Source organism: Astyanax mexicanus, chromosome 11, assembly GCF_023375975.1.
Source record: "Astyanax mexicanus isolate ESR-SI-001 chromosome 11, AstMex3_surface, whole genome shotgun sequence".
NCBI lineage: Eukaryota > Metazoa > Chordata > Actinopteri > Characiformes > Acestrorhamphidae > Astyanax > Astyanax mexicanus.
In genome coordinates, this window is record NC_064418.1 from 51,408,998 (window position 1) to 51,433,945 (window position 24,948).

A 24,948-nucleotide genomic window follows, 5' to 3' on the forward strand; every position below is an offset into this window, starting at 1 on the left:
TATGCGTCTTATAGATACAACACCAGCGTTGTTGGAAATACCTGCTCTTTGGAGTGCCTGCAGCAGTGCACTAATGAAACCACGGGAAAATACTCTTGTGAAGTTTCAAACACCTTCGGATCGGACATCTGTCACGCCCAAGTTACGGTAGTTTCTGGTTAGTAGGCTTCTGGATGTTTGTTATCTTTATGGAACGTTGATCTTGGATTGATGCTAGTTTACAGTATATACAGTAGCTGCGAATGCTAATCTGAGCATGTTATTGAAGCTAGTGATGGTGATCAGTCTGTAATTGATGTTCCTCTCAGGACCTGCTCGTTTTGTGAAGAAGATGTCAGACCAGTCCCTCAAACCGGGTCAAAAATTGAGGCTTGAGTGCTCATTCACTGGAATGGAAAAGTTTTTCATCACTTGGTATAAAGAAGGCAAACAGATCTACGCTTCGTACCGATACAACACTAAAGTGGTTGGAAATACCTGCATTTTGGAATGTCTTCAGGAGTGTAACAGGGAAACTGCTGGAACTTACTCTTGCGAAGTTATGAATGACGATGGAACTGATATCTGTCACGCAAAGATCACCGTAGACGGAGGTCAGTAAACTGGAATTAAGACTTTGAAATGACCGGATGGGAAATCGCTGGATTTCTTGTGCTACTCTTCAATCAGTTTGTTTTAAATCAGTTTAAAAATAAAAAAAATATATATTCAATATTGTCTTTTAGTCCGTTAAAAAAAAAAAATAATAATAGCATTTAAAAGAGATCAATAAACAACATTAAAACTAGAGAAACTTCATTATCATTGGAGGATAACCTGAATTTGAACATGAATTTGAAAACTAATCCAAAATACTTATCAAACTTCAGTAATAATACTAGTATAAAAAAAACTCAGAAGATTAAAAAAAAAAACTATACGAGGAATCCACCTGCATTTCATTAAATATCAAATAACGCTGGAACTACAAATGCTTTTCTCTATGGCTGTAATTGTGAGCACTAGTGTGTGAGCACTAAAGTGTTTACACACCTACCTGGTTTGGTCCGGACATTCAAAAGTTGCTAAAAGAACTAAAATTTGGTCCAAACAACCAAAAATGCAAATTGAAAACTTTTTATTGGAGGGTTCTGACTTTATTCAGATCAATTGCAAGAAGTTGAGTCGTCCGTTAAGCAATAGAAGAAGAAAAAGAAGAGGTGTTGTGCTGAAATGCGTCTCTCTCTTGGTAAAGTTCTGTATCTACTGTAACTGTAGATTAACCTTTATTTATAAACAGAAATAAAATGAATTGGTGGGGAATCTCTTACTTCTAAGGACTCAGAATTCGCACAACACCTAGAAAGGCAATTTTTGTAACAGAACTGACCACATTCTACAAACCAATCAGTGTGACATATAGGGAGGCTCCGCCCACGTAAGTAGTTTAGACACTTAATTAAAATTTAATTAAAACCTAACTAACCGACTAAATACATACAAAAAATACAATATAACACACACATTAACCTTAGTTAATGACCAGAGTCTTGTAGTTCTGAAAATGTAATTTATAACATTACTAATAAACATTACCTTGTGGAAAGAAAGGCAACAATATATACATTTATAATAATTTAGTTATCTATTGTATTTTCCGACAATAGACAGTTCCCAGTCGTTCTAAAGGCAGATCAGGTAGACTCAGGCCAGTACTCTTATAATCTCCATATTGCTAGTTGGTAGATTTCTCAAATTCGTCTCAGATGTTTGTGTTGTATGTTTCGATGTATATGTGCCTGACTGTTCGTCTGTATGTGTCTGTATAAATGTGGCAACTCATCTTTATACGTGTGTTTTGTTTCCAGAGCGTAAAATTCCACCAACCTTCACTAAAAAATTCCCAGAGCACATCGAGGACACCACGGGTAAGCTGCTGAAGCTCGAGGGTCGTGTATCTGGATCCCAACCCCTGTCCATTAACTGGTACAAAGATAACAGGGAAATCTTCAGCTCCAACAACTGTGAAATATTATTCAAGAGCAACGTGGCGGTGCTGTGCATTAAGAGTTCCCAAACCTCGGACAGCGGAACGTACGTGTGCAGCGCCAGCAATGAAGCCGGTTCCACCTCCTGCCAGACGGTGATCAAGATCACAGGTAGACATCTTTGTTTTTCTTAATGTTCTTAGTAATGTGCATTTCCGCCATCTTTGTTTTTAACCTTGCTTTCCTTTTCTTGATGACTTTTGGTTGGTAATCCAGGTCAAAACCCTAAGATTGAAACTCTATGGTCAGAATTCTGTGGTTGAAACTAACATTTATATATAATACCATAGTATAGCATCCTACAGCCCTAAAATATCTTAAAATATATGACTTCTTGGGGCTGGAATTGAAGGTGTAGGAGATTGAGAGCAGACAAGTTTATAGAACTGGACTGCCTCAATCTTCCCAATCTTCTAAAACATCTTGAAATGTCCAGAAATGTCCACATTGCCTACAACAGTGGGCGAGGGCAAGAGACTTCGCCTTAGCTGTATGGTCAATGGCTCTCCTCTGCTTTTAGTTAGTAATCTAGGTCAAAATTCCAAGGTTGAAACTCTATGGTCAAAACCCAATTGTCAAAACTTCTCAAAGTTCTTAAGGACCACTACCAGTACACAACTCCATCCATTTAACTAACAAGTTTAGGTAATACCATATAGTATAGCATCCTACAGCCCTGAAATACCTTTGTTTAAAATGTCTTTGTCTAAAATATCAAAAAATGTGTTACTGGGGCTGGAATTGAAGGTGTAGGAAATTGAGAGCGAACAGGTTTATAGAACTTGATTGCCTCAATATTCTCAATCTTCTAAAACATCTTGAAATGTCCAAAAATGTCCTTATTGCCCACGACAGTGGGCGAGGGCGAGAAACTTCGCCCTTAGCTGTAAAGTCAACGGCTTTCTTCTGCTTTTAGTTAGTAATCTAGGTCAAAACTCTAAGACTGAAACTCTGTTTTCAAAAGTTTGGTTGAAACTCTACGGTTGAAACCCAATGGTTGAAACTTTTCAATCTTCTCTAATTCTTGTGGGCCATTACCAGTCCACATCTCCATCCAGTCTGGTACAGGTAATACCATAGCACAGCATCCTACAGCCTTAAAATACCTGTGTCTAAAACATCTTAAAATGTCCAGAAATATCCACATTGCCTACGACAGTGGGCGAGGTTGAGAGACTCCTCCACTTTTGGTTGGTAATCTAGGTCATAACCCTATGGTCAAAATTCTATGGTTAAAACTCTACGGTTGAAACCCAATGGTTGAAACGTTTCAATCTTCTCAAAGTTCTTGAGGACCATTACTGGTCCACATCTCCATCCAGTTAACTAACATTTATATATAATACCATAGTATAGCATCCTACAGCCCTAAAATATCTTAAAATATATGACTTCTTGGGGCTGGAATTGAAGGTATAAGAGATTGAGAGCGAACAAGTTTTTAGAACTTAATTGCCTCAATCTTCTCAACCTTCTAAAACGTCTTAAAATGTCCCAAAATTTCCACATTACTGATTTTTCTTCTTTGACGTTTAGAGCAACAAAATCCACCGACCTTTATCACGACCCTCACGCCTACGGCAGTGGGCGAGGGCGAGAGACTCAGCCTTAGCTGTAACGTCACCGGCTCTCCTCCACTGAACATCCAGTGGATGAAGGACAGGAGGGAGGTGACGTCCTCAGCCACCACCAAGATCACCTTTACCGACGGCGCCGCCAGTCTGGTGATCGACAAAGCGTCCAAAACCGACGCAGGAGATTACCTCTGCAAGGCCTCCAACAGCGCCGGCAGCACCTTCTCCAAGACCAAGGTCACCATCAAAGGTACGCTGTGGATCTGAGAGTCTGCTGCTTTTCTTATTACGCTGTCTTCTGCTGTGTTTTTACTGTTTTCAGATGGTTAGTGACAGCTATTCTCAAAAATGTCCTTAAAACTGTAACACAAAAAACGAATCTCTTGGGTTGTACAGTTAAAAGTTAAAGCTATATAAAGTTTTAGTCTTATTTTATTCCTCTTTTTTATGTATAACCAACCTGTTAACAATGAATTGTATATTGTAATGATGTATTGATGCAAAAAGTTACATTTCATACTACTCACTTTACTACAAACATAAGGCAATTGCCTTCGCAGCATACGATTTTATAAAACTTGATTTTTTGGAAAGGTAACAAGGTCACCATCAAAAATATGCTGTGGATCTTTGATCTCAGAGTGTGTACTTTTTCTTATTATACCCTTTTTATTTGCTATATTTTTAGGGTATTCAGGTTTTTAGAAGTTTAAGAACTCAACATATATGAATTGTGACAGGTTTACAGTGTGAATTTTCTGAATTGTATGACTTAAACTAGCATCACTCAAATCACTTGGGTCCTACTGAAGTTATGTGGATCTTTTATCTTTTTATTATGCTCTTTTTTATATAAAACCATTTTCTTGACCATTTAGTACTTAATCTAATGCAAACTTCTACTGCAAAAGTCCATGCAATTTGCTTAATGTATATAATTACAAGTAAAAAAGCAATTGTCTTTGCAGAATATAGTTTTATAAAACTTGAAAATTATAATTATCTCAAAATATAATTTTGGGGTATTCATATCTGAGCCTCATTGCTTGGTGCTGTATATATTATATATATATATATATACATATATATATATATATATATATATATATATATATATATATATATATATATTAGTAGCTGGAGTTGGATTTCTTATCATTAAATATCATGATGGTTTTTCTTTTGAGTCCCTAAAAGTTGGGACAATCAATATGAACTGAACATTTCTCTATCAAATGAAGACTCTTACCGTTTTTATTAATTCTCTTTGCTCTTCAACTTCAATGATTTAATTCAGAAAAAGCAGGAGCCGCTCCTGCAGCAGCTCAGCCGGTTCCATCAGCACCTCAGCCAGTTAAAAAACTGGAGAACTTGTTCTTCATCGATGAACCGAAGAGTGTTCGCGTCACCGAGAGTAAGTGATCGGTCCTTTAGAATCTATATCGATGATACGATGGTATATAACTTAATTCACCCTGTTCACACTACTACACTCTGACCTACAGAGGGCACCGCAACCTTCATTGCCAAGGTTGGTGGTGATCCCATCCCTAACGTGAAGTGGATGAAGGGAAAGTGGAGGCAGATGACCCACGGCGGTCGAGTCAGTATCGAGCAGAAAGGCCAAGAGGCCAAACTGGAGATCATAGAAGTGACCAAATCTGACTCCGGTCAGTACAGATGTGTAGCGTCTAACAAACACGGAGAAATCGAGAGTCAGACTGAGTTAACCGTTTCTGAGAAGCAGGAGACCGCACCTGAAACGGTCAAACTGAAGAAGTGAGTTTGATATGAGTGTAAAATGATTTATTCAATTTCTTTTTTCATTTTAAATGAAGATAAAACTGCAATAACTGAATCTTGGCTTCCGCTTTTTGTCACGTTCAGGACGCCATCAAAGCAGAAAAGTCCGAAGGAGGACAAAGACATTGATATTGTTGAGTTGTTGAGAAACGTAGATCCCAAAGAGTACGAGAAGTACGCTCGCATGTACGGCATCACCGACTACAGAGGCCTCCTGCAGGCCATCGAGCAGCTGAAACGAGAGAAGGGCGAAGAAAGTGGAAGACCGGTAGATTTATCTTTCTTATCGTATTTGTTTTTTATATTATTTAGCTTTTTTCTTATTTTATTAGAGCTAGATTTAAGGCCTCGGCATACTTCATGCGAAGACGACGTTCGCCGTGTCGTGCACATGGTTGAAGCTGTGTGATCTCTACGGTTGAAGTCACTATGCGACAACGCCTGTGATTGGTTGTTTAAAAAGAGGCGTGTGAGACAGGCACAATGCGAATATGCAGAAAGTATGTCATCTCGACTTTGTGCAAAGCTCACGAACGTCGTTTCGCTGAAAGTATGCGGAGGCCTGTAGAGTTAGTTTGCAGAGTTACTGTACATCAGTTTGAAGCAGATGTTCGGAGGAATGTTCAATGCTCTTTTCTGAATCAGGAACGCGAACGTGGACGAGAAGCCGAAGACGAAGATTTGGCTAAGCTCGTGTCTGATTTGCAGAGAAGAATGGAACAAACTGAAGTATGAATCTTCTTAGCAGCAATATAAAATATAAAAACTCCCAGAAAACTAGATCTCTTGTGTCAAACTCAACTCTTACATTGGGATTCTATGAATTGAACTTTGATTTGAACGTTTGCACCTATTTTCTGTCCGCAGCCCGTCACCCTGCTTAACGACATCACAGATCAAACCGCCCAGGTTAATAACGAGGCCGTGTTTGAGTGCGAGATTAAGATCAACTACCCAGAAATCACCATGTCTTGGTACAAAGACACCCAGAAGCTTGAGAACGGTAGTAAATACGATATTAAGGTGGTGGGCGACCGCCACGTGCTGAAGATCAGGAACTGTCAGAAGAGTGACCAGGGAAATTACCGCGTCGTGTGCGGCCCTCATATCTCCAGTGCCAGTCTCTCGGTGTTGGGTAAGTCTTATTTTTTAGTATTGCATTAATTTTAAGGTCAATTATGTGTTTTCTCCTATAGAGATTGATGGGTTTGAGAAGAAGACTCGAGCTGGTAAGAAAATAATCAAAGCTGTTTTTAAGCTGCATTTAGTGCAGCGCTTTCTCAAATTCTTCACTTTTAGTAGGAACTTTCAAATTCTTACAATAATTCTTGGGATATTTATGATTAGAATAAGGTAAATTTTTGCAAGGTTTAGAGAAAAAAATTGGTTCAATCTCTTTTGCATTTCTTGTCTTTGGGCTGTCGTCCATCTTTATCTTTTATCTTGTTCTTTTGTTCTTTGCTCTTTTTCTCCCTCTTTTCACTAATAAACACAACTTTCCTCCCTTTTTCTTTCTTAATTCTTAATTACAGCTCTTGATCTACTTCGCTTGGTCCTATAGTGGCCGTATTTTTCTTGAGTTCTGGTTTTCTTTTCAAAATGATGATGGTTTTTAATGAAACAGTTGAAACTGTTCTTGTCTTGTTCTTGGTTTTTGTCTTTTTCATCTTTATTAAAAGTGTGAAAACTGAAAAAATATGAAATAATGAAATGCATTTAAAACACAAATAATCATCCATAAAACCATATTTTTTATCATATCTTATTTATAGCTGAGCAAATTCAGTTCACCAAACGCATCCAAAACATTATGGTGAAGGAACGCCAGACGGCGACGTTTGAGTGCGAGTTGTCTTTTGACAACGCCGTGGTCACATGGTACAAAGACTCATGGGAACTTAAAGAGAGTCCAAAATATACCTTCAGATGTGAGGGACGACGTCACTTTATGATCATCCGTAATGTTACATCTGAGGACGAAGGTGTGTACAGTAAACAGTCTTAGAAGTACTTCTAATTTTTACTTTTTCAATTTTTACTTTTGTATTCTAAAAAAATCAAGATGCTCAGCTGATCTTCACTGATAATCTTTTAGGCGTATACTCTGTAATTGCGCGATTGGAGCCCATCGGTGAAGCTACGAGTACTGCTGAGCTTTATCTGTCGGGCAAAGGTACTAAAAGTTAAAATCAGATTAAATAAAATCAGAGTGAGATTAAAATTTTACTCAAATTTCACTGGAAGTGATTTTTTTTAACCCCAGTAACAATATGTTTCACATTTTGCCTCCTTTTACAGAGATTGATCTAGGAATAATGTCTTATGGTGAGTATTTTTAAAAATAAAAAATAAACCTAAAGTAATCTAAATCTACATTTTCTTACATAGTTTTTATCATATTAGACACAATACAAAAATACAATCTACACTCTAAATGTATGTATTCTACATTTACTGTAGATGTCCCTGATACAACAATACAAGTACCAGAGATGTCCTCTATTATTAGTTTTAAAGGTAAGACTAGTTTTAAATGAAAATAAGCTAATATAAAGCAATATAATTTAATATTTAACATTAAATTAATCATGCAGTTTTAAAGTTTTAATAATAATCACCATTTTTTGTTTAATCTTTCACTTTTAAAAGAAGAGTCATCTGAATATTATTATGAAGAAAAGAGTGAAGTATCAGGTACTACTTTTATTTATCAGTTTTATTCCATCTGCAACCAAACTTACTCAAATTTCACAGTTTATTCTAATCAGTTTATCAATCTAATCATCCATCTAATCAACTCCATCCATCTCATCCATCTCCATCCATCATGTTTGTTGGAATTTTAACCCAAACTTATAATATTTTATCTCTTCATATGTCCGTGCCTAATATTTCTATACATGTCTTTCATCCATATTCATGTTTAAAAAGTGGTGAAGTCCTACTAAACAGATTATTTGTATGAATTAATAACTAATTTTATTACTTCATTAGATTTGTTTGCTTTGTGACTTTTATATCTAAAGAGAAAAACATATAATTTCTAATTCTAATTCAGTTAAGGGTGGAACAATACCAGAGATAAGATAATATTTTTATTCCGAAGCCAAAATTTCAATTTTAATTTTTTTTTTTTTTTTTTTTTACTTTTTACTACTCAGTTAAATAGCCTAAATATGTATTTTATAACTGTTTAAGGATTAATTTAAAAAAATTAGAATATGGTGTAATACTTAATTTACACAATCACAATCTGAATTTCACAGAAAAAAAAGACTAAATTTTCTTATTTTGTTACTCAATCTGATGACATAACTCAACCTACTTTTTATCGTTTTAATTTTACCTTAAATTCAGATTGTAAAGGGAAGAAATGTCAAAAATCCTTTTTATCTACACAATAGCATAAACATGTTTTTCAAAATGTTTTACAGAAAAATCTATTCCAAAACTAAATATTTTACATATTTATAAAATATTGACCATTTTTTTTAAAAAGCAAGGTCGCCATTTGATTGCATATATATATATATATTTTTTTTTTTTTTATTAATACTGATACCAATAATACAACCTTGAGTACCTGCTGATACTGAACCTGTCCAATACTACCGATACTTGATCAATATTCAATCCACTGATTATCGTCAGTATTGGACTGATACTGATATTGAGTTAGGAACACCCCTAATCACATAATCAATCAGCAGAACATTAATTAATGAACTAATACACAGTTAATAAACTACTGTAGATATGTACGTTTTTATTTCTTTATGTTTTAATTTTTCTTTTTTTTGGTTGAAATATTGATTTTTTGTTTTGGGCGGTTTGGTACAGTGGGTTATGAGAGTGGGACGGTCAGAGAGGATTTCTCGTCTTCTGAAGGTACACTGTGTTTAACTGTGATCTTCATCACTAATAGAGAGCATAAAATTCAGCTCATTTTCTGTGTTTTATTCTCTTAATAAGATCAGAGTAACTTTCATCAGATCAATTTTACTGTTTAAACTGTTTAAAGATAAGTTCTAAAATAAAAAATTGGGTGTAAAACTTACATTTATTATTATTTATATATATATATATATATATATTTAGTTTTGTTTTAATTAGGAAAATACATTTTTCCAGTTTATCAATAATTCATTTCTCATCCTCACAACCTGAATAAAAAATATATATATTCAACTTTTTTTTTAATAATTCTGCTCTATTATTCTCAATTCCAACCTACAGGAAAACTTGAGAATAAAATTTTAAAATTCACTTTTTGTATTTCCATGAAATTCAGATTGTAAGAGGAAGGAATGTAAAAATCGGAAAATATTAATAAAATTCCTTACAAAAAAAAAATAAAAGTAATGAATTTGTACACCTAATTTTCTATTTTTGAATTTAACCTTGAAAGGTCAGAAAATTGAACTGATAATGTTACACTTTATTTTTTATTTTTATCATGTTTTATTTAACCCCTGTTTGTCTTCATCATCATTCACTTGTTTTTGGTTGTGACTGAATGTTGATTGTTCATCACTGACCAGTATAACCCAATTTTACCCTTTTTACCCTGTTTTACTCCTCCTTTTACCCTCTTCCAGAAGTCCTGTCCCCGTCCTCTTGTCCAGACTAAATATTTTGGTCTGACCTTGTATTTCTACGTGTTTGTCTGTTTTTCTTCAGAACCGAAGAAGCCAGTTGAGGAAGTTGTTCCTAAAACTGTGGCTGGAAAGACGGAAGAAAAGCCTAAACAAGGTATTAAAAGATAAAACTCCGTGTTTGTGGCTGAACGGTCAGCGTTTATCAGTTTATAGTTTTAGGACCGTTTGAGGGTAAATTTGAAAATTTAAAAATTGGTGTAAAATCTAATTTTGTAATCATTAAACCATTAAATACTGTGAATAAGAAGTCCTGCACTGATTTGTTTTTACATTTTCCATTCTTTCATTTCTGCTGAATGCAAAATGTTAGAATTTACTTTTACACCCAATTTTTAGTTTTCAATTTAGCCATAAACAGTCCTAAAATCAAACAGATAAAAGGTGCAGTGACCCCTGACCTCACTGTCGGCTGGCCCTGGCTTTAACCGTCGCTATTAACCTTTAGCGTTACGCCAAACGCCAAGAGCGCTAAAGCTAAGCTAAGCTATCGAGCAAAGAGCTCTTCTTAAAGTCTCTTCTCTTCAGCGTCTCTGTTTCACTCTGTTTCCTTGTGGTACTGTTCTGTTTGTGTGTTTTAAATGTATTTGTATATGTTTGTATTTATATATGTATATATGTGTGTATATATGTGTATGTGCTTTTATTAATATCACACTGTTTTTAATGCTTCATATTAGAAGAATTAGGTTTTAATCTGATGGCTTTGGTGCTGTTTTTTGCGTCTTTGCATCATTTTTTTCTAATACGTTTGCAAACATGCTTCATACATGTCTGCTAAAGCTTTTATAACTTAATACAGTAAAAATACAGTAAAGTAACAGAGTGTATGTGTTATTTAAGCAGCCGAGGTTTCCAAGAAACCAGAGGAGAAACCTGAAACTCTACCGAAAGGTATTTGTGTGTTTGTGTTTTTAATTTTCTGTTTTATTAACGTCTTTTTGTGTTTAGTCGTGAGTTCTGAGTTGTGTTTAACTCAAATTTGCTGAACTTTTCAAGCAAAAATAACAAAAACAAAACTTAAAATATAAGTCGTAATTCTTTGTATGTTGGTTCGTCCCTTTTTGTACATTAACTTTTTAAAGTTTCTTCATTGTTTTTTGTCTTTTATATGTGTTTTATATGTTTTATATGTTTATCCATTGCTGTTCTTTACTCACTCTATATATTGCATGCTGTCTATGACTGAACTTTCTCTTATTCTTATTCTGATGATGTCCTGAAGAACCTGAAGTCAGGAGGCCGGTAGAAGAAAAGGTCCAGGTGGTAAAAGTACCTGAGAGAAAGGAAGAGCCAGCACCTAAAGGTATTGTCACAAGAGTTCTAAAAGTGCAGACTTTTTGACTTTTACACTCTTTTTTTAAATACTTCTATACCTTCTATACTCATTTTGTGTTTGTGTAATTTACTTTTTTATGTGTTTTTTAATATCTTTACATTTTAAATTCTTAAACAGAAACTTCTTGTGTAAAAGTTATTATTGTGTTTTTTGTTTGTGAACATATCTGTCTACATTTTACCCAAAAAATCTTCTTACGTCGTCTACGTGCGTTTAAATGTACGTTAAATGTATGTTTTAAAGTCTCCAGCATGTCGTTGGGTAAATCTTATATATTTCTGTCTGTCTGTGCATCACTTCTTCACTCTGTCTGTCTGATTATTGGTGATTAGACACTAATATTTACCTGTCTTACCTGAAGATGTTCCTAAACCAGTGCCAGTGGTTCCTGAGCCTAAACCTCAGGTGGTGCCACCTGAGCCCAAAGTGGCACCAATGGCTGAACCAATGGCTGTGCCCAAGCCACAACCCACACCTGAACCCAAACCTGAACCTAAACCTGAGACTAAGGTTCCAACAAAACCAGAACCAAAGGTTGAACCTAAACCTGAACCTAAACCTGAAGTTACAAAGAAGCCAGAAGCTCCACCTGTCAAAGGTATTGTATTGTGTTGTATTGTGTTGTTTTTGACAGATGTCTTTACATCTTTCTGTCCTTTTTGTCCATCTTCTATTGTCTTGTCCATCAAATTTTTAATGCTTTCTTTTGTGATTTTCTGTTATAAATGTCATTTTTCTTGTTAATCTTTTCTAAATTGGAAAGTTCTTCAAAAATCTTTAGAAAATCTTAAAATTCTTCATTTCTTAATCTCAATCTTTCTTCAGTCTTCGAGTTTCCTAGTCTCTACACTCATGTAGAAGGTTAATCTGATCCGAATCTTTGTTAAAAACAGGGTGTAATGTAATTTTTCTTTTTTAAAGCTCCCGAAGAGGCAAAAACTAAGAAAACGCCACTTATAAAAAAGCCTGACAAAAAATCAGAGCTTGAATCGTTTGCCTCTGAAGCTCCACCGAAACCAACAGCTTCTAAAACACCATCCAAACAAGAAGTGCCAGTACTGAAGAAGCCTGAACCAGTAAGGAAAGAGGAGGCTGTACTGGTTTCCACTGAAAAACCAGTGGCCAAGCTGTGTGAGAAGCTACCCGAGCTAACGCCAGCCTCTACCGAGCTGCTAAAAGTAGAACTGGCTAAAAGTCTGGAGACTAAACATGTTAAAATCGAAGTTTCGAAGCCAGAAATGAGCAGAAAACCTGAGATAAAACCAGTATCTGAGGAATTGCCAGAAGCAGAGCCACCAAGATCAAAACTAGAACCAAAACCGGTTCAAATGGAACCAGTTAAAAAGCCTGAACTGGCTAAAAAAGCTGATCCAACTAAATCTGAACCAGTTCAGCAGCAAAAACCATCAGAGAAAGGTATCATCACCTAGATAATCAGAATTTCTGAACTTTTTAACTTCAATACGTCACTTTTATGAGCTTTAATATTAATGGACTTTAGGTTTAAGTGTCCCGAGACATGTTTTAAGTGTCGAATCTTTTCATTCTCTGTCTTTAAACTCTTTATATTCTTGATTTTCTTGATTTTCTTGATTTTCCTGACATTCAGCTTGTGTCTGTCTCTCTCTGTATTTGTGTGTTTTGTTTTTAATTTTCTTTGCTGTCATTTCTTCTGTTTCTTCTAATTTTACTTAATTCTAATTTCAAAGTGGTTGCAGTTAAACCTGCCGACGTGCCAACTGAGAAAATAATGGTGACTAAAACTCAAAAGGAGATGGAAATGGCTCCGACCAGAGGTATGATTTTAGGGCTTTCTTTGCAGTAGAATATTGTATGTAGTCATTTTTCTGTGTGAGATACCAAACAGAAAGGTCCTACTCTAAATAATATCAACAGTTTAGTTCATTACATGCTGTAAGTGCCAACAAAACTGGCATGTACTCTAGAAGTGGATGCATCAAATGTTTGGCAATTTTTTTTATTGGAACAGCATTGCTGAGGTAAATTGTTGACTAAAATAGAACTGTGTTCAGTGAACAGTAATTATTTACAAATTTTAGTTTTGTAATTGCAAGCAAATGCAGACAAATGTAGACAAGTTAATTTCCTCTATAGTAAAAAGTTTAATTTGAGTTTAATTTCAGTGCATCTCTATTGTAAAGCATTGTTGTACATTTTATACATTTTAAAATTCAACTTCTAACGGTAAAAAGAAACTGAATAGAGAGGTCAATGTTTCATGCTTTATTTATGGCACATAGTAAGTTCATAAAATTTCATTTTTAAAGTCTTCACAGCTTCAACAAGAGCTGAACAAAGCCAGTATTCAATGGAAATTTCTCAGAAAACTGAAGAGATTTCAGTGAAAATGGAAATGAGTTTAAGAGAGGAGCTCTATGCAGAGGAGAATATCGTAAATAAACCTGTGGAAACTTCAGTAAAAGTGGTTGAAGTTAAAACTACACAAAAAACAACTGAGAAAAAACTGGAAACGACGCCTCAAAAGAAGTTGGAGATTTCTCCTGCTAAAGGTATGTCTGGTTAGAATTAAAACGTAGATCAGATTAATCAGAAAGTTTTTTATTGCACCTAAATCCCAGTAAATAGGATTATATTGTCTGGTTTGTTGATATTTTGGTCTATCATTAAAACATGATCTTCAGAAACTTCTTTCATCTTAAAAGTCCATGTAGCTCCAAGTACAGAGAAATCATCCATTAAAACCGAGAAGATCGTCATCGAGAAGCAGCTGATCTCAGGAGAAAAGAAAATCCAGCATGAAATAAAAGAAGTGAAATTTCAACCTGAAGAAACGGTGAAGAAAGTGGTTAAAATTAAAACTAAAACTACAGAAGCAAAACCGGAGGAAACACCTGTAGCTAAAACTGTGGCTTCAACACAAGGTATAAACGCATAGTATATATACTGTACTTTTAGTATATATACTTGTGACCTGTTTTTAGATATATATAAATAAACCACAACAATACTAAAACTAAAAGCATTTCCAATGGAGTCGTTTGGATTGCATCCAAATCTTTGTGTCAAAAACCAAATTTTAATGAATTTAAATGCAGTTTCAGAGTTAAAATACGCCTATATGTGATCATGATACTGCACTACACCAATAAAAGTCCTTGGGCAAGACTCCTAACACTACATTGGCCCACTGCTGTAAAACGAGTAATCTAGTAAATGATTAAAGTCATTCTGGATAAGAAACTCAGCTAAATGACACAAATAATCATAGAAATGTTTAGATAAGAAGTTAATTTTAGATAATTTTGTAGTGTCTACAATGTTTTAAAAATGCTTAACAGATCAAAAAGTTGAATGTAAATTGTTTAAATGTATTTTTAAAAGGCAGAAAATCTGAACAGATAAAGTAAAACATAAAAGTAACGACCCCAAAGCAAAAAATAAAGAAAATGACTTAAAGACTTAAAGTTGGAAAAATAAAATTGGAACAGTAGATGAATTCTTTCATTCATTCCTCATTCAGAAAGTGTGTCCACAAATATTTGGACATGTATTGTGTGTATATAAACTGTATATTGATATTAAAATGTAATTAAAGACTTTAAACCACTGCCCTTAACATTTAAGCAATCAAACTATATAATATAAAAAATATATAATATACTAATTTATATTTAAAATTTCATATTCTTTATATTTCTAAATATTTTAAAAGTGAGTCACCATTGGAAATTCTTTATCAAGTCTAGAATTATCCTAAATCTAAAAAACTGGACATAAATGTGTTAAAAGTAAATATATAATGCATATAAGCTATTCTTAACTTCACGTTATTAAACGATGTTCTGCTGTCGCCAGCTCTAAAGATAACTGAACAAAAAGCTTATAAAATGGATTCGCCCAAAAAATCTACAAAGACTGAAGTAGAAGAAGAAGAATTTCAGATTTTATCTACTGAAGCTGAGGAATTTTACATGGAAAATAAAGTGGTGGCTCTTGAGGAGAGATCTGAAACAGAGCTTTCACTAAAAGATTATAGTTCTATACTGAAGGAGACGATATCAGAGGAAGAGACGATCCAAACTGTCTCTGAAATCAGGATCAAACCAGGAACCAGACTGATGGATCCAACAGCTCAACAGAGGAAAGACGAGAATCTAAAACAGAAAGAGTCCAGCGTTAAGAAGGACGTTGATTTAAAGAAAGAAAAGGAAATTATTCCTCCTGAAACCAAGATTCAAAAAGTAAAACCAAAAGAGCAAGTGAAGAAAGAGCTTAAAATGCTGGAAAAAGGTATTTAGGAATAATAATACTTAATATTTTAGGGATTTTAGACATGAACTTTTTCAGAGTATGGCTGCAAACAACCCTTGTTCTTATTTAATAATCAAACAATTACATTTTTGATTAATTGATCAATTAAATCTATTAATTGAGACACATCCCAAATGATTATTAATTAAAGAATTTTACGGTTTAATGGTCTTGATCACAGCGACAAATCTTTCCAGTGCAGATTGTTGTTTGTCGTTTGTCTCGCAAATCTGCCGAATAGGCAGTTGAGACTTGTTGAGTCTTATTGTCTTTAATTTCTTTGTCTAAACGTCTTATTGTCTTACTCTTGATCTTTATCTACTCTTGTAATGTTTCTCTTGAAAATCCAGGTCCTTCACAAGTCAAACAGCGCTAAACGATAACGAACGATAATTAATTTCCACTCTTTTCTTGGGTTTTTAGTTTATTTTAAAAGTTTTTAAGAGATTTGTCCAATCCTATATTAGTTTCTGACTGATTGATTATCAATGGCATGATTTTATTTGAAGAGCCAACTGTGGAGAAGATGGCAACTCCTGAGGCTCCAGCGCCAGCAGTGGCGCCAACGCCAAAAGTGGCGCCAACGCCAAAAGTGGCACCAACGCCAGCAGTGGCACCAATGCCAGCAGTGGCACCAATGCCAGCAGTGGCGCCAACGCCAGCAGTGGCACCAACGCCAAAAACGGCACCAATGCCAAAAATGGCGCCAGTTCAACCAAAAGTGTCTCCTCCACCTGGAGGTAGAGTGTTTTGTGTTGTGTTTGGTGTTATTGTGTCATCACTGATCTGTTCAGTGGCTGTAATACAGTGTCAATCAATGTTCTTGTATTGTTTCAATTTTCATTGTCTTTTGTTTGTTTGTGACAATGCCATGCTTTTATTTAAAGAACCAACTGTGGAGAAGATTCCAACTCCTGAGGCACCAACGCCGATAGTTACACCAACAGTGGCACCAACGCCAATGGTGGCACCAACACCAATGGTGGCACCAACGCCAATGGTGGCACCAACGCCAATAGTGGCACCAACGCCAATGGTGGCACCTGCACCAAAAGTTGCACCAGCTCCAACAGTGGCACCAACGCCAATGGTGGCACCTGCACCAAAAGTTGCACCAGCTCCAAAAGTTGCACCAACTCCAACAGTATCACCAGTGCCAAAAGTTGCACCAGTTGAACCAAAAGTGTCTCCTCCACCACGAGGTATAATCTGTCGCTGTATCTTCTATGTTGTATGTTTTATGTTCTATGTTCTATATCTTCTGTTCTTACATGTGTTTTGTCCATTTTGTTACATGGTATGTCTTTTGTCTTTCAGTGCATGCTTTTATTAAATATATGTTTTGTTTGATCTTGATTTCGTCAGTGAAAAATCAAACTCGTATTCTATTTTTGTGTGTATTTGTTATGGTATAGTTTATACCTCTTTCTATATGTGTGGTCCGTACTTTTATTTTGACATTGGCATGCTTTTATTATTTAAAGAGCCAACAGTGGAAAAGAAGCCAACTCCCAAAGTGCCAAAGCCAACCGTGGCACCAACGCCAACATTGGCACCAGTTGATCAAAAAGTCTTGCCTCCTAGAGGTAGAGTCTCTTTTGATGTGTCTTGAGTTCTTGTCTTATTTTGTGTTGTTTTTATGTTTGTATGTATTGTTATTCTAGAGTTTTTACCTCTTTCCATACGTAGAATCTTTTCTTTGTTTGTGACAATGCCATGCTTTTATTATTTAAAGAGCCAACAGTGGAAAAGAAGCCAACTCCTGAGGCGCCAACGCCAACCGTTGCACCAACGCCAACAGTGGCACCAGTGGCACCAGAGCCAACTGTGGCACCAGTTGAACCAGTTGAACCAAAAGTGTCTCCTCCGCGAGGTACAATTTGTACTTCTGTGTTTTATTTGTTTACTAATACATTTCAATTGTGTTGTTTGTATGTACTTTTATGTTGAATGTGTTTGTCTTTTAACACAGAACGTCTTTCTGTGTTTTTCTGTTGGTTTTGTCAGTTATTTATTGTTATTCTGTGTTAAATATTCTATGTTTGTTTGTTTGTGTTTAATATTTTGTCTGTTTCTTAACACAGAATTGTCTTTCTGTGGTTTTGTCCATACCATTCCTTAACTGATTAATTGATTGATTGATTGATTGATTTTATCAATTGCATGCTTTTAATTAAAGAACCAGCTGTGGAGAAAAAGCCAACTCCAGAACCTCCAAAGCCAACAGTGGCCCCAGTTGAACAAAAACCCTCACCTCCTCGAGGTAGAGTCTCTTCTTTTAAACGTTTGTCCGTACTTTTTGTTTGTTGTTCGTCACAACTAATCTCTTTTTAAATGTTTAATTCTTTATTTGAACGTCTGAATGTGCTATTTTATGTTTCTTTTCACTTAAATTTTGTCTGTTCTTGTATGAATTCCATCTTTTCATGCACTTTATGCATGAAATGCATATTTAATAAATGCAATGACGTTTTTAAAAATGAATTTTTACTATTTAAAGAGCCAACCGTGGAGAAAAAGCCAACGCCTGAAGCGCCAAAGCCAACAGTGGCGAAGGTTGAGCAAAAACCCTCACCTCCTAGAGGTACAGTCTACATGTTTCTATGTGTTTTCTTATGTTTCAAGATGTTTTAATGTTTTTTGTCTTGTCACTACTATGGTCTTCACTGTCTTTGATGTCTTCTGATGTCAAAAAAAAGTGAGAATCTTTGCTGTATCGCTCTTCGTTCCTTTGTTGTGTAGTATGTCCTTTGTTGCGTGTGCTGTTGTTACTGTTTTGTTTATTTAGCTGCACAGTTTTCACGAGTCTTTTCATGCTTAATTTCGTTTGACGATGGCACCATGCTTTAATTTAAAGAGCCGACGGTGGAGAAGAAGCCATCGCCCGAAGCACCAAAACCCACAGCGGTACCAATCCAACAAAAAGGTTCTCCTCCTCAAGGTAGAGTTTCTGTTATTGTGTCACGTCTGTTCCTTACGTCTTGTTTTTTTGTGTTATTTTTCATTTTATGTTTTTTTTTATGTTTATCAGTTATCTTAAATATTTATGTTCACTTTTTAATGTAATTATCAGTACTTGTTTATTTTTTTGTTTATCTTACTTGTCCACATGGTCTTATTTGTCTTATGTTTTAACTTCAATTTTATAGAATTTTTAAATCTAAAATCTTAAATCTAACACTCACCCTCTACTCGATCAGCTGTGTCTGTGTCCGTTCGTCTGTCTGGTCCACTGTTCTGTTCAGTTCTTGGTCTTTTTATTGGGAAACCTAATTGATTGGTCTTAACCCATTAAAATCTTTGTATAATAGAGCGTAAAGTAACACGGTGTGTTTTTTATCGTCTGTTTGTCTGTGTTGTTTGATCTGATTTCACTGTGTTTCTGTCTGTTCCTCTGTTAAATGTGTTTTAATTTCTGCAGATAAAGGCCCTGTTGAAACTCCTGGACCAGTTCAGAAAGGTACGGTAGCTAATTTATAAAATGCAGGGAATATAAATGCATTGTTTATTGCATTTTTTATATTATTAGTATTGTGCATCTGCACAATATCTGTTTCTAGCTTACTTACGTTACACATATATCAATTTATTGTTGTTTAAGTATTTATTTTCTCTTTGTTAAACTGATCATTGTTACACCTTATTTCACCAAGCCCACTTTTAAGAGTTTGTTTCATCATTTATTTGTATTTGTATGTTAGAATGTTCTTGTATTAAACTATTATCAAAAGTTGGTATCACTTAGTTTGGATGGTGCATCATCAATGCCTCATAGATACTCAACTAACATTCAACAAAATGTTTATTTTAATGTGTCCGAACCTAAACCTACACCTAAACCTAAGCCTAACCTCAACCAAGATTCAACCCTAAAACCCAAACCTTAACCTAAACTTAAAATCTAAAACTTAAAATGTTAAGAGTAAAGTTTGGGTTAGAGTTGGGTGTAGAGTTACGTTCTATAAAGCAAAATTTACAGTTCAATTACATTTAATAGACATGTAGATAAATGTAAATTAAGCATCTGTGAGGCATCTCTTATTGACTAGCCAAATAAAGTAACATCCAGAAGTTTATAGAAATGTTATGACTGTATAAGTCAATGCCGTCTGAGATAGCTATTAATCATAAATTTACTAGCTATGCTAACTCAACACATTTCCCAATTTAGCAAATTTATCCATATTTACAGCATGGCTACATAGCTTTTTCACACACAACACGATAAGATTGGACAAAACTGTGTGTGAAAGATGGTTATTGATGCTGTAAATAGCTTTAAATAAGGTTTAATATAGTGTTGGAAGCCAAAATGAAGTATATTAGACTATCAACAAATTAAACATTGGATTTTTTGGAGGTGGATATGGAAGATTTGTTTGTGGTCCACAAAATAGTTGTCCTATATCCATGGAAATGGTTCTGGTGACAACTACGGTGGCCGTCTTGTTGTTCTGTCTGTGATGTGATGTGTGATATTTGTTGCTTTTGAAGATTCTAGCTCCACTCGAGCGTATCTTAAACACAAGGCCAAGATTCACGTTGAAGAAGAAACAAAGATGGAGACGCCAGTCTTAAAACAAGTCAGCAGAAAATATAAAGAGGAGGAGGAAGAGGGTACGGTTGTATCTCTGACGACAAAAGTCAGCAAGATTCAACAGGAAGCTTCAATCCTTCAGAAAACTGAACAAACAGAAGGTTTTGAAAAGCAGGAAATACGCTACTCAGAGACTTCTGTTTCTGAGTGTACCAGCAGCTACGAAATCATGGAGGATGAATCTAAGAAATCTGAAGAATATCTGACAGAAAAGGAAGAGAAATTTGTAATTCCTGATTCTGAAGTTCCAAGAGATGAAAGAAATGCAGATTTTAAGAAAAGCAAGACGCCAAAGGAGGAAGAACCTAAGACTCCTGGCCTAACGATCAAAAAAGGCTCAAAAATACCGTCAACAGAGACAGAGCAGGAACCGGTTAAGCTGAAACCAGTTAAAAAACCAAGTAAACCAGAAGATGCAGCTCCAAAGAAAGAAGAAAAAGTTTCAGAGACGAGAGGAACCACTGGTTTCCCAGCTCAGGAAAGAGTTCAACGAGATGAACAAGCTCCATCGGTGGAGAGAAAAGAGAAAACACCCACAATTAAAACCGTTGAGGAAACCAAAGTGGTGCCAAAACCTGTGGTTCCACCTGAGACAAAAGTACCCAAAGACAAAACCTCCAAAGAACCAATTAAACCCCAAATCCCCAAATCGAAGAGAACTCCAACCCAAGATCAAGTAGAGGAAAAGGTTCAGCTAAAACCATTTTCAAGAGAATCCAAAGCTGAAGAGCCATCAGAAAAAGCTGCCCAACCACCAACCGAAGAAACCAAAGAATCTACGTCAGCTCAGGAGAGAGACATCAAGTCAACGTTGAAGGAATCAGAGGAAAAGGCAGATAAAGAGCCTGAAAAGAAGTCTGGAAGTCAAATCCAGCAAAAACCAAGCCCAACCATTCCCAGTAAAGTAAAGACAGAGACCAGTCCACCAGCCCAAGAAGAGAAGAAGCCACTTGCAATTAAAAAGGGCGGCCATATTGCCAAATCACCTGAAGAAAATAAGGAGGAGGTACTGCTGAAACCAGTAGCGTCTAAAAAGACTCCATCACCACAGGTGGAGAAACCCACTGAAAAGAAACCATCTCCCACTGGAATCAGCCCAGTAAGCTCAGCAAAAAGTCCAAAAACCAGCCCAAAAGAAGACGATAAGACAAAGACCTCAGTAAAGAAGCTCGGTGGTTCTCCACCACAGGAAACCGAAGAGGTCAAACTCAAACCGGTTGAACTTGTGAAAAAGGGAGCAGAGCTGAAGAAAACGCCGTCGCCGAAGCCCGAAGCCATTCGAGTGGAGAAGAAGCAGAGTCTAAAAGAACCTAAAAAACTTTCGCCCAAGGATTCAGTCGAGTCCGTCACTCTGAAAAAGGTGCCGAAGAAAGTCATGCCCCAAGAAGACGCGCCTTCAAAACCCGAAAACGAAAAACCGTCGCTGATGAAAGTGTTGTCGCCCGGAGCTGTGGAGCTGGAGAGGATCCCGACTCAGCAGGAAGAGGAAGTGTTCGAGGAAGAAGCTGATAAACAGGAAGAGGACGATGAGGAAGCGTGGGGGTGGGAGCTCACTCCTACTGAAAGTTACGGATCGGAAGATTTGGGCGACTCGTTGGAGGATGGAGCTGTTGAGACTCCGGGTGGCGTAGGTGAGAAGAAAGGTGAGAAGAAAGACGAGAGCTTTCTCTGCACGGGTATTTCCTGACAACCTTCATCCCCAGAACATCTCCACAAATAATACCCATCCTCAAACTCATCTTTACTCAACTTTACTCATTTTTACTCATCGTTTTAACAAACCACCACCCATCTTATTGTCCTACGTGTTGGCCAGTGTTGGTCATCAGTTGGTCGTCTGTATGTCTGTATGTCTTCCTGTTATCTGTTCATCAGCTGTTTGTCGATGTTGTCTTAATTTGTGTTGTCTGTTTTGTGGATCATCCATCATCCATCATATTTATTGTTTATTGTTCCTGTCACTCCATTCATCTGTTGTATTGTCTGTTGTTTCAGTTTGGTCTCAATTCTTGTCTCACCTCTTAATACTGTATATAATCCATTTATTTCATTTTACACAATCCATTTGAGTAATCTGCTCACATTTTCTTGTATATATACAGTATATATGCTTGTGTAATTACTTTATAATCATGCTTTACATTAAAAACTGCCCTGCTGACGAATCCAGCTCAAATCCTAAAGATCATAAAGGTCTACGCTAGACTTTTTTAATGGCATGGTGGTTGAAACGCTGGTCATCAACTTTTAGAATTCAATTCAATCTCTTATGGCGAATGCCAATCTCAGGCGATCTCAGGATCCAATTCTTCAATCTTACTGGGTTAATTTCAGCAGGGTTATAGCTGCAATTTTTTTTTACTGTTATTTGAACTATTGTAAATCCGTCACTTTTGCACAATTTGCACAGATGGAAAACCAAAGGAAGAAGCCGCCCCAGGCCGAGGCCGAGGACTTAAACGTGAGAACTCTACGAAGCACGAAACCTTTAAATCGTTTATACAGATTTTCTGCTGTAAACAGGTAGAATAACTCTAAATTTTCCCCCACACCTTTCAGCAAGACAAACCCCCTCCCCCGGTGATGCCGGACGTGGACGAGGAAAGCCCGGCGGCGGAGGAGATAAACCTCCTGGAGACTCGCCGTTCGGTTTCCAGCTGAAGGCGGTTCCTCTGAAGTTCGTGAAGGAGCTGGAGAACATCGTCCTGCAGGAAGCCGAGTCCATCGGTTCCTCAGCCGTGTTCGAGTGCCAGATTTCTCCTTCTACTGCCATCACCACCTGGATGAAGGACGGAAGCAACCTGAGGGAGAGTCCAAAACACAAGTTCACCTCCGACGGCAAAGACCGTAAACTGGCCATCATCGACGTCCAGCTGTCCGACAGAGGAGAGTACACCTGTGTAGCCAAGCTGGGAAATAAGGAGAAGACCTCCACCGCCAAACTCATTGTAGAAGGTGAGTGCTGGGCGGTATTCACAGAGCTTGAGAGAAATAGCAATATAGATATATGATATGATGGAAATCAGCAACCGTACTGAAGCTCAGTGATTACCTGTCTGCGGCACACTGTTTGCCAGTTGTTGTGTTCTATACCTGGTAAACCGGGTTGTGGAAATGGGACTGGATAATGGCCTTAAGCAGATTCAGAGGCTAAAACACGAAGAGATGGTAACTTGAGTAGCAGGAGCGATATTACAGATATTACAATTACAATATCGTAATTTCTTGTATAACAGCATCTTATATAGGATGATACTTTTTTCGAATACATCAGTATTTACAACATATTTCACAGCCCTATCACTAAGTGATAACATTGGTATGGTTAAAAATACAAAGCTGATGCTAAAAAATATGTCTCCTCTTTATCCTAAACAGAGTTACCTATTAAATTCACTAAGAATCTGGAGGAGGAAGTGTCCGTACTCAAGGGTCAGCCCATGTATCTGACCTGTGAGTTGAGTAAAGAGCGAGATGTGGTTTGGAAGAAGGATGGAAAAGAACTGAAGGTGCTTCCTGGAAAAGTTCAGATCAATGTTATTGGACTGCAGCACGCCGTCACCATCCAGGATGCCAACGATAACGATGTGGGTGTTTACACCTGCGAGTGTGAGAACCTCACAACTCAATCCAACGTGAAAGTGATCGGTAAGAAGCACGCCATTTAATTTTCTATTCCAAAGGTAATTTCCTTCGCCAATCGTAATGATTTCTACCTGAACGTTTTACAGAGATCATCAGGGACTGGTTGGTGAAGCCTCTGAGGGATCAGCATGTGAAACCGAAGGCCATGGCTACCTTCAAGTGCGAGCTCGTGAAGGACACTCCCAACTGGAAGTGGTTTAAAGGAAATGATGAAATTCCGAACGACCCCACAGATAAAACCGAGGTGAAGAAGGACGGGAAGGAACTCACTTTGACCATTAAAAACGCCCAACCCAACGACGTCGGAGAGTACGCCATGGAAGTGGAGGGCAAACGTTACCAAGCTAAACTGACACTTGGAGGTGTGTAACATCACTATAAATCTAAGAATTTGTGTTCTTCTTCTTCTTTAAGACCAATATCCAATAATCCATTCTATAAATTCAATGTTTGATTCTCCTGTAGAGCGTGAAGCTGAGATCCTGAAGCCTCTGGCCAGTGTGGAGGTTGTGGAGAAAGAAGAAGCCAAGTTTGAGACTGAAATCTCTGAAGATGATGTACCTGGAGAATGGAAACTTCAAGGACAAGTTCTTACAAGATCACCGGTAAGAGTGTTCCCAACAAATGAGCTTCTGTCTCTGATTTTATGGGCCCTATTTTAGTTTTATCTATAGACGAACTGTTAACTGTGCACCGTACAGCTTGATTAAGGGCGTCAGTGTGTCTTAGCTATCATAACGACGGGAAAAGCACACCTTGTGCAGCTCGAAGCGAAGCACAGGACACATGGACTTAAACTCATAATTAATTGTGTTTTGGGCGTAACATGAAATAATAAACCAATCAGAGTGTCTCTTTAAGAGCTCATCATTGTCTTTAAGAGTAGATCAGGTGAGCTCTGACTTTGGTGGATTGCTATTGTAACAGTGCAGCTACCTGGACGTGTCCAACAAACTCTTCTCAGCAGAGGAAACTGAGCTGCTGGTTGACGCTGTGAAGGAGCTCCAGCAGCTCA

The 24,948-nt window shown here is 36.7% G+C and overlaps 1 protein-coding gene across 1 annotated transcript in view; it reads left to right on the forward strand.

Moving 5' to 3' along the window:
* Positions 1-24,948, forward strand: part of ttn.1 (titin, tandem duplicate 1) — a 203,143-nt gene that overhangs the window by 60,321 nt on the left and 117,874 nt on the right. Inside the window, exons 49-84 of the mRNA XM_049485137.1 lie at positions 1,848-2,138; positions 3,564-3,851; positions 4,899-5,015; positions 5,107-5,380; positions 5,489-5,672; positions 6,050-6,133; positions 6,272-6,539; positions 7,177-7,386; positions 7,500-7,577; positions 7,703-7,729; positions 7,865-7,921; positions 8,054-8,098; positions 9,245-9,292; positions 10,085-10,156; positions 11,285-11,365; positions 11,760-11,996; positions 12,320-12,814; positions 13,108-13,194; positions 13,687-13,929; positions 14,083-14,314; positions 14,476-14,531; positions 15,191-15,670; positions 16,201-16,431; positions 16,579-16,893; positions 17,176-17,277; positions 17,427-17,564; positions 17,871-17,954; positions 18,192-18,275; positions 18,549-18,632; positions 19,113-19,151; positions 20,177-21,931; positions 22,699-22,749; positions 22,848-23,243; positions 23,667-23,936; positions 24,020-24,295; positions 24,399-24,538. Coding sequence (XP_049341094.1) covers positions 1,848-2,138; positions 3,564-3,851; positions 4,899-5,015; positions 5,107-5,380; positions 5,489-5,672; positions 6,050-6,133; positions 6,272-6,539; positions 7,177-7,386; positions 7,500-7,577; positions 7,703-7,729; positions 7,865-7,921; positions 8,054-8,098; positions 9,245-9,292; positions 10,085-10,156; positions 11,285-11,365; positions 11,760-11,996; positions 12,320-12,814; positions 13,108-13,194; positions 13,687-13,929; positions 14,083-14,314; positions 14,476-14,531; positions 15,191-15,670; positions 16,201-16,431; positions 16,579-16,893; positions 17,176-17,277; positions 17,427-17,564; positions 17,871-17,954; positions 18,192-18,275; positions 18,549-18,632; positions 19,113-19,151; positions 20,177-21,931; positions 22,699-22,749; positions 22,848-23,243; positions 23,667-23,936; positions 24,020-24,295; positions 24,399-24,538 — 7,919 coding nt within the window. The remainder of the gene's footprint in view (positions 1-1,847; positions 2,139-3,563; positions 3,852-4,898; positions 5,016-5,106; positions 5,381-5,488; positions 5,673-6,049; positions 6,134-6,271; positions 6,540-7,176; positions 7,387-7,499; positions 7,578-7,702; positions 7,730-7,864; positions 7,922-8,053; positions 8,099-9,244; positions 9,293-10,084; positions 10,157-11,284; positions 11,366-11,759; positions 11,997-12,319; positions 12,815-13,107; positions 13,195-13,686; positions 13,930-14,082; positions 14,315-14,475; positions 14,532-15,190; positions 15,671-16,200; positions 16,432-16,578; positions 16,894-17,175; positions 17,278-17,426; positions 17,565-17,870; positions 17,955-18,191; positions 18,276-18,548; positions 18,633-19,112; positions 19,152-20,176; positions 21,932-22,698; positions 22,750-22,847; positions 23,244-23,666; positions 23,937-24,019; positions 24,296-24,398; positions 24,539-24,948) is intronic.